The sequence below is a fragment of the Panthera pardus genome, unplaced genomic scaffold (assembly GCF_024362965.1).
Source record: "Panthera pardus isolate Hobbes unplaced genomic scaffold, ASM2436296v1 HiC_scaffold_11, whole genome shotgun sequence".
NCBI lineage: Eukaryota > Metazoa > Chordata > Mammalia > Carnivora > Felidae > Panthera > Panthera pardus.
The window spans coordinates 19,121,872-19,135,548 of NW_026526666.1; the positions used below are offsets into that span (position 1 = coordinate 19,121,872).

At 32.6% G+C, this 13,677-nt stretch overlaps 1 protein-coding gene across 10 annotated transcripts in view; it reads left to right on the top strand.

The window, feature by feature from the left end:
• The window catches only part of COL11A1 (collagen type XI alpha 1 chain), a 218,684-nt gene that overhangs the window by 74,134 nt on the left and 130,873 nt on the right, over positions 1–13,677 (top strand). For 2 of the 10 annotated variants that reach the window (XM_053891773.1, XM_053891770.1), the window contains 5 exons: positions 3,854–3,982; positions 9,626–9,742; positions 10,007–10,159; positions 10,349–10,441; positions 12,782–13,036. In XM_053891773.1, the coding sequence (XP_053747748.1) occupies positions 3,854–3,982; positions 9,626–9,742; positions 10,007–10,159; positions 10,349–10,441; positions 12,782–13,036 (747 nt within the window). The remainder of the gene's footprint in view (positions 1–3,853; positions 3,983–9,625; positions 9,743–10,006; positions 10,160–10,348; positions 10,442–12,781; positions 13,037–13,677) is intronic. The other 8 variants (XM_053891774.1, XM_053891789.1, XM_053891795.1 and 5 more) reach the window with 8 other exon arrangements.

The following is a 13,677-nucleotide window of genomic DNA, read 5'->3' on the forward strand; positions in this document are numbered from 1 at the left end:
TGACTTGCATAATTCCACATAGTTAATGGCAAAGTTTGGAGAAAATTCAAGAGTTAGGATTTCTAATTAGATGCCAATACTCACGATGTACTCAATGATGCCTCATTATTATTTTTTTTTGACAGTGGAATGACAAATTGTGCATTCAGAATTCTGTTTGTTATTTATTATTATCCATTTATATAATTATAGAATTATTTGTATATAATTCAGTAGTGGCTACTCAGTAGTATATTGATCAGGTAATGTTTGAGAATGGCTATCAATAAATTTAAGAACTTATATTAATTTGCTGTGAGCATGTTTAAAATCAGAAGACATTAAGGAAATATTAGAGCCTTTCTAATCTATTTACAAAAAAGAATCTAAAAAATCTCAGAAACAGTCTAATTTGATTAATTAATTATATTGCCTCATGACATATGGAAGTAAATAATTTTGAGGCTGGAAACACTAATAATAGTATGACTACTATAAACTGTATAATTTTCAGCTGGATATTTGCTGATTCTGCTTTGTTTTATGTTTTACTGGGAAATAAAGTAGATGTTTTCTTATTTGGGTATTACCTGACATATGAACATGCTATATGCACTTTTAAAAATCTGTTTGAATGAATGATTTAATGAAAAAAATTAAACAGCTGTTGTATAAAATTGCTATGAATTCTTTCTTAGTATTCATTGTTAGAGACTCTTTAAATTTAATGTTGGTATTTTCAGACAATAAATAGCTCTAAATAGCTCCTGTTAACAAAATGAAGGAAAGCTGGAATAATTTGAAATTATTCAAAATGGAATCAGGAGTTCTCCTGTGAATCATTCTCATGTACTCAAACTTACAAGGCCTTGAATCACCAAGTCAAATAGGTATTAACACAGACATTCTTCTGGGCCTGAGTATAGTTCTGAATTAATATGGCCATTACCCATAGATTTATAGAAAACAGTTTCATGTTGAATTAGACTTGTGGAAACATTCAGATTGTTTCAGGAGCAGGATATTACAATTTCTCTCTTGTTTACATAATTTCCAGAGCCAGTTTGGGGAACCTCCTGAAATTAAACTCTTTAGATAACCCTATTACTAATTACTCGTAATGTTTGTTATTAAAATTATACAGAATTCAAAGTAAGTGAATTTTAATGTGTGCTTGGATACTCCAATTTTTTCTTATAAAAATATACCAAATTTATGCTTTTTTATTTATAATATGAATTTTTCTGGTTTCTGCATTTCTTATTCACCTTTGTAGGTAGAAGTTCCATTTAATATGGACTCCTTTGCCAGAACACAATAGTAGGATCTATGTTTTCATTTAAAAATTTTCATATATCGGCCCCTTGGGTGGCTCAGTTGGTTAAGCATCCAATTCTTGATTTCAACTCAGGTCATGATCTCACAGTTTCATGGGTTTGAGTCCTACATTGGGCTCTGTGCTGACCACGAGGAGCCTACTTGGGATTCTCTCTCTCTTCCTCATTCTGCCCCTCCCTCTGCTCATTCTCTCTCTGTCTCTAAATAAATAAATAAATAAATAAATAAATAAATAAATAAAATTATCATAGAAGTTTGCCTAACAATAATAATTCAGTTCACTTTTTTCATTTTTATTTTATTTATTTTTTTAATATGAAATTTATTGTCATATTGGTTTCCATACAACACCCAGTGCTCATCCCAACAGGTGCCCTCCTCAATGCCCATCACCCACCCTCCCCTCCCTCCCACCCCCCCCATCAACCCTCAGTTTATTCTGTTTTTAAGAGTCTCTTATGGTTTGGCTCTCTCCCTCTCTAACCTCTTTTTTTTTTTCCTTCCCCTCCCCCATGGTCTTCTGTTAAGTTTCTCAGGATCCACATAAGAGTGCAAACATATGGTTATCTGTCTTTCTCTGTATGACTTATTTCACTTAGCATAACACTCTCCAGTTCCATCCACATTGCTACAAAAGGCCATATTTCATTCTTTCTCATTGCCACGTAGTATTCCATTGTGTATATAAACCACAATTTCTTTATCCATTCATCAGTTGATGGACATTTAGGCTCTTTCCATAATTTGGCTATTGTTGAAAGTGCTGCTGTAAACATCGGGGTACAAATGTTCCTATGCATCAGCACTCCTGTATCCCTTGGGTAAATTCCTAGCAGTGCTATTGCTGGGTCATAGGGTAGATCTATTTTTAATTTTTTGAGGAACCTCCACACTGTTTTCCAGAGTGGCTGCACCAATTTGCATTCCCATCAACAGTGCAAGAGGGTTCCTGTTTCTCCACATCCTCTCCAGCATCTATAGTCTCCTGATTTGTTCATTTTAGCTATTCTGACTGGCGTGAGGTGGTTTCTGAGTGTGGTTTTGATTTGTATTTCCCTGATAAGGAGTGACTTTGATCATCTTTTCATGTGCCTGTTGGCCATCTGTAATTCAGTTTACTTTGATTGAACTCTTTAGTTAACATTGAAAATATATTACCCTCAAGGCACTTGGGTGGCTCAGTTGGTTAAGCATCCAACTTCAGCTAAGGCATGATATCTTGGTCCATGAGTTCGAGCCCAGCATCAGGCTCTGTGTTGTCATGACAGCTCAAGAGCCTGGAGCCTGTCTCAGATTTTGTGTCTCCCTCTCTCTCTCTGCCCCTCCCCTGATCACACTCTGTCTCTCTCAAAAATTAAATAAATATTGGGGCACCTGGGTGGCTTAGTTGGTTGAGCGTCCGGCTTCAGCTCAGGTCATGATCTCACAGTCTGCGAGTTCGAGCCCCGCGTCGGGCTCTGTGCTGATAGCTCAGAGCCTGGAGCCTGCTTCAGATTCTGTGTCCCCCTCTCTCTCTTCCCCTCCCCCACTCATGCTCTGTCTCTCTCTGTCAGAAATAAATAAACATTAAAATTTTTTTAAATAAATAAACATTAAAAAGTTTTAAAAAAGAAAATATAATCATCCTCTTTATATATTTACAGTTGATAAATTTTATTTACTTTTTTATCAGCTTAATATTTACATTTTATTTGTCTTATTTTATAAAGAATATACTGTGAATGTAGTAAAATTGTTTTACCGAATGGATGCATATAGTATAGATTCTATGAACCACAAAATAGTAGAATAAAACCTTAATATTAACAGCTAATTTGTAAAACAGGTGTGAATTTTTCTCTCAAATCTGTGAGACTAGTTTTTATTAAATTTTTTATTTTAATCCCAGTATAGTTAACATGCAGTGTAATATAAGTTTCAGGCATACAATATAGTGATTCAACATACATACAACACCTGGTGCTCATCACAAGTGTCCTTCTTTAATCCCCATCACTTATTTCACCCATGTCCCTACCCATCTCCCTTTTGGTAACCATCAGTTTGTTCTCTAGAGTTAAGAGTCTGTCTCTCTCTCTCTTGCTTGCTCTCTATTTTTCCTTTGTTCATTTGTTCTATAAGGCTATTTCTAACATTGAAATGTAAGTGTTAGTTCTTCAGGTAATTAAAAATAAACACATGGGGCACCTGGGTGGCTCAGTCAGTTAAGCAGCCGACTTCAGCTCAGGTCATGATCTTGTGGTTCACGAGTTTGAGTCCTGCATCGGACTCTGTGCTGACAGCTCAGGGCCTGGAGCTTGATTCAGATTCTGGGCCTCCCTCTCTCTCTGCCCCTTCCCTGCTCATGCTCTGTCTCTCTCTGTCTCAAAAATAAATAAACATTAAAAAATTTAAAAAAATAAATAAATAAATAAAAATAAACACACACAAAACAATAAAACAATAAAAATAAACTACATGTTGTCTTGAATAAATCTTGCTCTAAATATATGTGTATCTATATATACTGATTACATTCATGTTTGTTTCTTGACAGGGGGACATCCAGCAGCTGTTGATCATAGGTGACCCTAAAGCAGCATATGACTACTGTGAGCATTACAGTCCAGACTGTGACTCTTCAGTACCCCAGGCCGCTCAGGCTCAGGAACCTCAGGTTGATGAGGTGAGGACCATGAGATCAGGGCTCATTTTCTCCTTTCAGTGGTACAGACATAGTCTTGCAGTTTTGAGGCTTATCGTTATTATTCAGTTTTAATTAAACCTATACTTTCTATTTAATAGTGTTTTAATAGTTCTAGGAAGAAGTGACTTAAGGAAGATTTTTGGTATTTTTTTCCTCTTAAGTACTCTGTTTCTTAAACTTCTTAAAAATAGAGATTCCTTACTTATATGCTATATATATATGAGCATATTTCATTTTGGGAGAGGTGAGAAAAAGGTAGTTCTCTAAGAGCTATATTTCTGCCCTTGGCATTTAAATAATTAATACACAGCCTCAAGATAAGGGTGACAATTCTTCTGGTGTACTTGCCTTTGGCAATTCGCACAGATGAGAAGGTGACATTAGAGCTATCTTAAAGTTTCAGGCTCTGTTGAATACTTAAAGAGATTTTTTTTTCCTATTTCTTATAGGGCTAGGCTACATTGATATGTACATTTTCTTTTTCTTCTACAGAATTTGACATAAAGAACAATGAAATGAAAAGCAGTAGGATCTAATTGTAGCTAAAAATATTCATATACTTGCATTCATATTATGTCACTGTATTTGAAATTCAGGTGTGAAACCTTTTTTTCCAGGCTATTTTTGCAAGAAAATTTACTGTAATGAAATTTGACCCTATTCTCTTCCAGGCCAAAAAAAAAAAAAAAAAAAAATAGCCATAGCAATTTTATCAAAATCAAATAACCCCAAAAAACAAAAATATAGTACAACACATCCTTATCCAGATTTTTTGGTAAAATCCTTTGGTGTGGGTCTTCTGGAAATTAAAAAAACAAGCAAGCTGGAAGGAAGTTACTCTTTAACTGGCAGCAAAACAACTTAGATTCTTTTTTCTCAAGGTGGGGAGTGTTACATTTTAGAAGGGGGGGTTGGAAGTTTGAAAACATCAAGGCTGTCTTTATGTTTGAAAATAGCTCAAATGGCATTCTTCTTTCTAAATATACTAATTGGTGCCACCTTTTGAGTTTTACTCTTAAAAGAGGTTAGGATCTTATGTTTTAATTTATTGGTATGTTTGCATGTAAATTCAATTGGGATTTTACCACTTAAATGCTTGAAATATCTTTTTTGACATCACTTTTCTTTTTAAAGTATGACAGTAAATTCTGTTGCAATGATCTTTTCCATGACTTAATATGGATGTTTTTCTTAAAACAGGATAAAGGCTTAAGAAGCTGATAGAAAAGCAAATATGAGAGAGAAAAGAGAAATTACTTGGGTAGTTGTTTGCTTGTTTCATGAAGGTTCACCAGTGGTTCATTCTTCTTATTCCTTCATGATTTATTTAAATAATTTTTTTTTTTTTGTGAATTCCAAAAGGATAGGTTAAATACCATCAGGTTTAGTGCTTTTATATCTTAGAGACTATGTGATAAATCAGTATTGAAATTTAAAAAATTTATACATGTTGTACCTGTTCGATATTGATGAGATTTATTTTGCTCCTATTTTAAGAAAGATAAGTTTGTTCCTTTTAGCAACAGATATGGCTCTGATTTTTGGAGGAATGAAGGTATGCTTTCTTAATATATCACCTCGAGGTGTTTTATTACTATATGTTAATGCTATCATGACAGTTAAACAGTTATTTTAAAGCAAAATAATTCTTATCCATTTTTTTCTTAAGTTCATTTAAAAGTGAATTTGCTCTTTTCTACTTTGAGTTATTGATAACGTATATTTAACATTCATTAAGAAGTTCAACTTGTTTTTACTAGAAGAGCGTGTGGGGAAAAACAATGTATTGCTATAACAAAAAACTGCATGAAAATCTGGTTGGGTGATGCAAAAATAGATAGCATTTCTTACTGCTTTCTATATTGAATGTGTTACAGTGAAAAATTTTTTTGAAGAATCAGCTGTCACATTTTTTTCCAATTCTAAATTACATTGATACTTCAATAGTAAGATAACCATCCTATGTTATACACTTATTAAATAAACTGGTTAACGAAATTAGTAACCAGTTCTTATAATAATAATTTTGAACTATAGCCATTAATATGTCATTATGTTTCAAATATGCATTTTAATAATTGATCTCCAGATGTTATTCCAGTACAGCATAGTAAGCAATGCTATTTACCAGTGAATAAAGAAAATAAAGTGCAATACAGAGCATCAACCATTCATGTTGCACTTTATATTGCTTAATTTTCCATTAACAAATTTGTAACAATGCATATTCATTAATCTATTTGGATTAATAGGTATGTCAGTTTCTTTTATAAATTAACTCATGTGCTTTTCCAACTTGTAATTGTGTTTACCTCATACCCTCTAAATAACATCTTCTAAATCGTTCTTAGGATTCAATTGTGTATGTGTTTGGCACATCATCATCATAGAGTGAAATGCATAACAGAGATAGATTTAAATAGAGCCAAAATATCATCAAACTTTAATTCTATTTGAACTTACACAATACCATTTACATAGAAGAGTAACTGATATTAAAATTATGATGTTTGGGGATTTTCTCAAGTAAGAGTATCCTATTATCTTTACAAGAAATTAAATGTGAAATCTATATATGGTTATTTCTTAATTTATTATGCAAACTACAGTAACTTATACATAGTAGGCAATTGACATTCTTTTTTTAAAAGGATGAACAAGGAAAATAAAGCAAAGGAAAGAGAGTATTTTATAGACAAATTTAAAAACCAGTGTACTTCCCCAAATATATTACCCTAATATTTTTTGCACTTAATATTTATCATATATTCTAGTTCTCATAGATATTTAGTGATGCCACTATTTTTCTAACAAGTTAAATAAGAACAGATTATGACATTTCTAGAAGACTTCCTTCTCACTACAATTTATGCTAGGCTACTAACATATCCAAGCTGAAATTGAAATCATTCCATCAATGCATGTCTTTTTGCATGTATTCATCTAATTTATTACAACTAGTTCTCTCTGTTTTCAAGATTTTCAAAATTCCATGGTAAGGAAAGACGGCCATCTCCAAACATAGGTTATAAAGCTTCATGTATACTAGCAAAGTGCTAAATATACTCAATACCATGACTAAAGGGATGCTGTTTAGAAAAAGAAATAAGAACAGGAGTGATTCTTTACACTGACTCCTGAAAGACTCTAAGAAAAAGATATGCTTTAGTGCCTAAGGAGGTAAGAATATTATTTCCTCCATTCTTCCAGAGTCACAACTAGTCTGGTTAATCTTCATTTGGAAAGAGTTTAAAAAGAGGAGAGGCTTATGGGGGTTAGAAGATGTTTCCTCCTACAAGAAAAAGAAAAACGACATGAAGTTAATGTACATTAGTATATTTTTGAATACCATGCTTCATTTGAGATCCATTAAACCGTGTACATTAAAAACCAGCCCTTTATGTCTTTGTTTATTGTCTTATGTTTTTAAAATTAATTATAGATGCACACAATTTTGAAAAGTCTGCTTAATTTTAAAACTCTACAGCATAAAATAGACTATCAAATCTTTTGTTTTTAGTGTTTTACTTCCAGCTGGCAGCTAGTAGTTGTATAAATTTCTTATTTCTTATTTCAATATGAGTGATCATAACCACAGAAAAGTTATTCACTATACAATATTCAGTCACCATTTATGTCTTTTTAATATGTATCTAAATCCAGTATTTAATTATTTTATTTACTTAATGATGTTAATAATGTTTACATTAACTTTCCTAGAAGTAATTGGCCTTTATCTTGATTGCAGAGGCAATTAAGAAACAAATGCTCAGTGTTATATATGTGCATTTTTCTTTTTTTTTTAAATTTTTTTTTTTCCAACGTTTTTTATTTATTTTTGGAACAGAGAGAGAGACAGAGCATGAACGGGGGAGGGGCAGAGAGAGAGGGAGACACAGAATCGGAAACAGGCTCCAGGCTCCGAGCCATCAGCCCAGAGCCTGACGCGGGGCTCGAACTCACGGACCGCGAGATCGTGACCTGGCTGAAGTCGGACGCTTAACCGACTGCGCCACCCAGGCGCCCCTATATGTGCATTTTTCTATTTACCAAATTCTGTACAAATTCAGTTAGAATAAAGCTCTTGTTGAAGTTCTTCAAATGGATGTTCATTGATAATGAAGCTATCACTGAATAGATAAAATTATGAATCCGTTTCAGTTCATCTAATCAAATTAGAGTGTTTACAGTCATAGAGAACACTAAAGACATGTCTGTTCAAATTTCAATATGACCTTCAGCTGAACCATTTGAAAAGTTTACTCTAGTGAGGCTCATCTAGGGCCAGATGTATAATGATGCCAGGAGATCAGTTTTGGACATGTCTCATTATATGTCTGTGAAATTTGCACTCATTTGCATTGCTATAGTTAATAGAGCTAATTAGAAGGCACAGTGATCACAACTTTCTAAAAGACATATGGTTAACAGTTACTTTTCTGGCAGATTAAAAAGGATTTTCTGGCAATTTTGAAATGCCAAGATTCCAGTTGGGATATAATTGAAATTTTATCAAATATAATATTAAGGGAAACCCAAATAGGTTGCCTTTAGCTTGTATATATTAGGAACACAGCTTGTTGAGTTTACTGCTTAATGTTTTTGTATGTATTACTTAGTGTATTTACAGTTATTTTGCTTAAAACCAATGATTAATATGTTTCACAATAACAATATTCTTGTTTATAAATTAAAGTTTTGATAGAGACATTTGGCTGTGAAGGTGAACACATTATTTTCCTTATTCAGTATATATGACTGTCTTGTACATCCCTCTATTAAGAAACATACCTCTCTCCAACTAAATTGCTTTAGTACAGAGGAATCTAGTATAAAATATCATTTTCCAATTTGAGTTTAGTTTAAGTAGTTTATAATGTCTGAGTGCTATGCTTTTTTGATAGAGGGGAAAAAAAGCAGGATTTCTAAAAAGTGAATAATATGTTAGAAACAGATCTTACTTTGAACCTTTTAATGTGTTGCTAGTATTCTGTGCTCATTTTGATCTTAAGTCTATGGCAAATTAGAGATTTCTGAACAAATTTTAGATTTTATTTTTCATTATTCTAGTGTTCGGTTTAGACTTACCTTATGTTCCTTGCATTTCCTTTTCTTCCTCTCCACTCTCTGATTTCCAATTTAAATATCCTCTCATATTTGGAAAGACTATTCTCCATATTTAATATTTTAAGCATGTAGTTTAATGAAAAAAAGTACCCATTGGAAATACACTAAAAGTCTTTTAGAGGAGCCTTGTGTAACAATTTTTACAAATAAAAATTAACAAGAACATTTAACAACTGTGACCAAGTATATAACTGCTGTGTTCAAAATAAGTCATTGGCTACAAATTTTGAATATTAATTAAGTTTGGATTAATATTCACAATTTTTAGTTTCCTCACAATCCTAACCACTGTTCCGCTTAGAAAATCGGCTTTGTTGCTCTTATGTTATTATACTCTGTACACTGACAGTATAATACTTCTTGTAATATAAAATAACATTTAAATACTTGCCTCTTAACCTTTACCCTACGTAAAAGTTAAGATGATTACCACTTTGTTATTAGTATTACCTGCAACTAACAAAATCGCCTGATATTTTTTCCTTTGCGAGGTAGTATGCACCTGAGGATATTCTGGAATATGACTATGAGTATGGGGAACCAGAGTATAAAGAGGCTGAATTTGTAACAGAGACACCCACTGTAGCTGAGGAGACAATAGCACAAACTGAGGTAAAAACAAAGTAGCACCTGTGTATATGGTGTCCTAGTGTTTGTCATTCCGTGGTTTCTTATGTCCGCTGTTCCTCAAACTCATTGTAAGCCTTTCATCCACCTGATTTCTGTGACCCAATAACTGTGATTCTTATTTGACAGTAGCTGCCCCAAAGGAATGATGCTCATTTTGCTTTGCTTGTCCTTCCTTTCATCCATGCCCTGCATTTCCCTTTTCACTGTATTTATGTTTTCCATTCCATCTTTCACCACGTTTTACAGAAAAAGAAATCCAATTTCAAAAAGAAGACGAGGACAGTGGCCACTAACTCAAAGGAAAAGTCCAAAAAGTTTACACCCCCTAAATCTGAAAAATTTGCATCCAAGAAGAAGAAAAGTTATCAAGCAACAGCAAAAGCCAAACTAGGGGTAAAGGTAGCAAAGAAAAAGCAATCAAGATCTCTCCTAGATAAGCTGGAAGATCTCTGATGATGAGTCATTGTCCTAACCCAACTAGATAAATCCTCATTTGGCTAATACGATAACCCAGTTAAATCATGTTTTTCCTAAATTGGGTATTACTTTACATTCTTAGAATTGTTTTTCTTTTGAATTTACCACTAGGCAAATATTGTTGATGATTTTCAAGAATACAACTATGGAACAGAGGAAAGTTACCAGACAGAAGCTCCTAGGCATGTATCTGGAACAAATGAGGTAAGCTCATTGACACTATTAAATCATAGCCCAGATTTTTAAAGCGTGTAATATTTCTAAATATACTTCACTCTGGAAGAATATAACTTGCGAGAAGTTCCATCTTTTTATTCCTTTATTGAGGTAAGAGAAACAATAGCATTGGCTCACTGTTACTAAATTAGTCCATTCAGGTTTACATGACTCTTTGCTTCATGCAGACACAAACTGATAAAACTGGATTGGCTGCTATCATTCTCTTCATTGCTCCTGGGATTGAGCAAGCTTCTCAACATGTTGTGATGAAGGGTATTCACAACATGATTTTTCTGTGAGGAGGAGACTCCTCTAAAGAGAAAATTGTATCATGAAATGATACAATTAGAATTTATTTCATCTGACCAATAATCATGCATTTTTATGACAGAGAACTTCTTTTTTTAACAGTATTTATTTTTTTAAGTGTATTTATTTATTTTGAGAGAGAGAGAGAGAGAGAGCACAAACAGGGAATGAATGGACAGAGAGAGAGAGAGGGAGAGAGAGAATCCCAAGTAGGCTCTACACTGTCGGCACAGAGCAAGATGCGGAGCTCGATCTCACAAACCGTGAGATCATGACCCGAGCTGAAATCCAGAGTTGGATGCTTACCTGACTAAGCCACCCAGGTACCCCGACAGCAAACTTCTTGAGAAAATTTAATCTTAGTGGATTTTAATAGCTATGTACATTTTCATACTTGTTAGGAGAATGATGTTAGTTATTATTAAACACACTATTAAAATAATGTGTCTTAACCTTTTCATTCTTTTCTATGAAAATGTTTAAGCACATACAGGTGTAAAGGTAACAATCTTCATATTATGCATATATTATTTCATATTATCCATACATTCATAATATTCATATTATCCATAATATATTATTACTCACATTATTAAAAATATTATTCATAATGTATTCATATTGTGCGTACATTCATAATATTTCATATTATGATATATTCGTATCATGAAAAAATGAGTGTACAATTCAGTTTAAATTTGTGAACACCTGTCATACTGGGTATGAAGAATACCCGAATAATTTAGCTGTGAGAAGATTTATATAACATTTGTGTCAGTGAAGCAAATAAACCCAGTAGTGCATGACATACAAACACATACTTCAGAAAAATAACATTTTAGGGGGAGAACAGATTTTAAGTTTCATCTGGTCCAAATTTATCGTTTTTCAGAAATGGATATCTTGATTCAAGATGCCTATTTATCTAACCAAATTTAACTAGCTTTTTAGTTCAGAGCTATGAACATAGCAATATTCAGTTTTTGGATAACACGCATTCTCTATAGATAGTGTATCCTCTTTGGCTAAGAGTACAAAAATATTATGGTTACTAAATATTTTATTTTGGTTAACAATTGCTAAATTAACCATTTAGCTGCATTTTTATTCACATGATTTTGTGTACTACTACTTATTTATTCAATGCTATTTTGTCATCTAGATTCACTATGTCTTGGAAATCAAGTAACTTAAAAAATCCAAAAAGTAGCAAGATAAATTATTTCATTTGAACCTCATCAAGATCATTATATGGCTAAAAATTGCATAATAAATATGATTCAGATTTATGCTATTAATAAAGAATTACTTATGTGAAAAAGATAATTATACTAGGTCTATTTTTCTGTCTCTGAGGGAGTTTTATTGATATAAAATTCCCTTGTAAGTGCATATTTATTCTCTACCCTTTATGAGATTGTGCAGTGATATATTCTATTTCATTTCTTGAATTTCAAGGACTATAAGTTATATTTTATTTGCTTTAAAGAACTTTTTGGTGATATAATACTTCCTTATATACTATATACTCTAAAAATTGCTATGACAAGGCTCAATATTGACATTAATATTTTATTTTTGTGATTGAGAGTCAAATTTACATGGTTTTTCTGGTAGTAGTTATATTTCCTAATGATGATCTGTGAGATTTGAAAATTAAGCAAAGTTTTAACTGTGCATATTTCATTATTCAAATCTTAAACCATGAAGTAAATATAAAATTGACTAACAATTTTTTTTTAATGGAGCAAGCAAATACACATGTTGAGTCCATGTGAATATTTGCAGTTTATTGGGAAAAGTACTTTGAAAGCAATATTTCCTTGTACATACCAACGTACAAAAATATTGCTTTCAATGATACTGAAAGGCTATCTTTTTCAGCCTTCAGGCTTGCTTGAGTAGCTTTTAAATTGCTTCTCGTCACATTCCATCAAACTGTAATTGCAAATGCTTACCTTGCTTTACTAACAGTAAACTTCATGTTCTTCAACTCTTTGCAACTTAAATTAATAGCCAAATCCAGTTGAAGAAGTATTTACTGAAGAATATCTAACTGGAGAGGATTATGATTCCCAGAGGAAAAATTCCGAGGATACACTATATGAAAACAAAGGAATAGACGGCAGGGACTCTGACCTCCTGGTAGATGGAGATTTAGGCGAATATGATTTTTATGAATATAAAGAATATGAAGATAAACCAACAAGCCCCACTAATGAAGAATTTGGTCCAGGTGTTCCAGCAGAAACAGATATCACAGAAACAAGCGTAAGTCAGTATTACGCTCTGTGTCATTGTATGTCTTATTTTTGGAGTATTTTCACATTTATCTTGATGTCTTTTCAGGTTTAAGATACAAGTTGTGTTTTTATGTAGATTTTGGATATTTATCACTACTAGGACACCTTGATAGATTCTTCCACATGGGAATCTACAGCAGTTGTATCTCTGCCTCCACTACCAGAGTCTTCATTTGAAAGTATAATCATGAATAGAATTGTATCCGAATTGTATTATCATTGATAAGATTAAAATAGTCATTATTATTTGGGATAGTAAGTCTAATTTCTGAATTTTAGACTCTTTTATTTTTTAATTTTTAAAAATATTTTCTGGTGATGTTCAGTAGAGGTACCATATTTATTATTATTTTTTGTTTTTACCTTTGACCCCCTTCACCCATTTCTTCCACCCCTTACCCCCGACCTTTATTTTGTTAAATTCAATTTGATGATACTTGCTGCTTAGTGCCTTGGAATGATAATTGAGGTCTACAGATGTCTTTAACTTTCTATAATATGTCTTTAAGAAACAATTGTTTAATCTCATTCAAGATTTGTATTAATGTTTATCATGCTTTCCTTTTTATATTTTCAGTATCTAAACTTTTAATAGGTTTCTATTTTTAA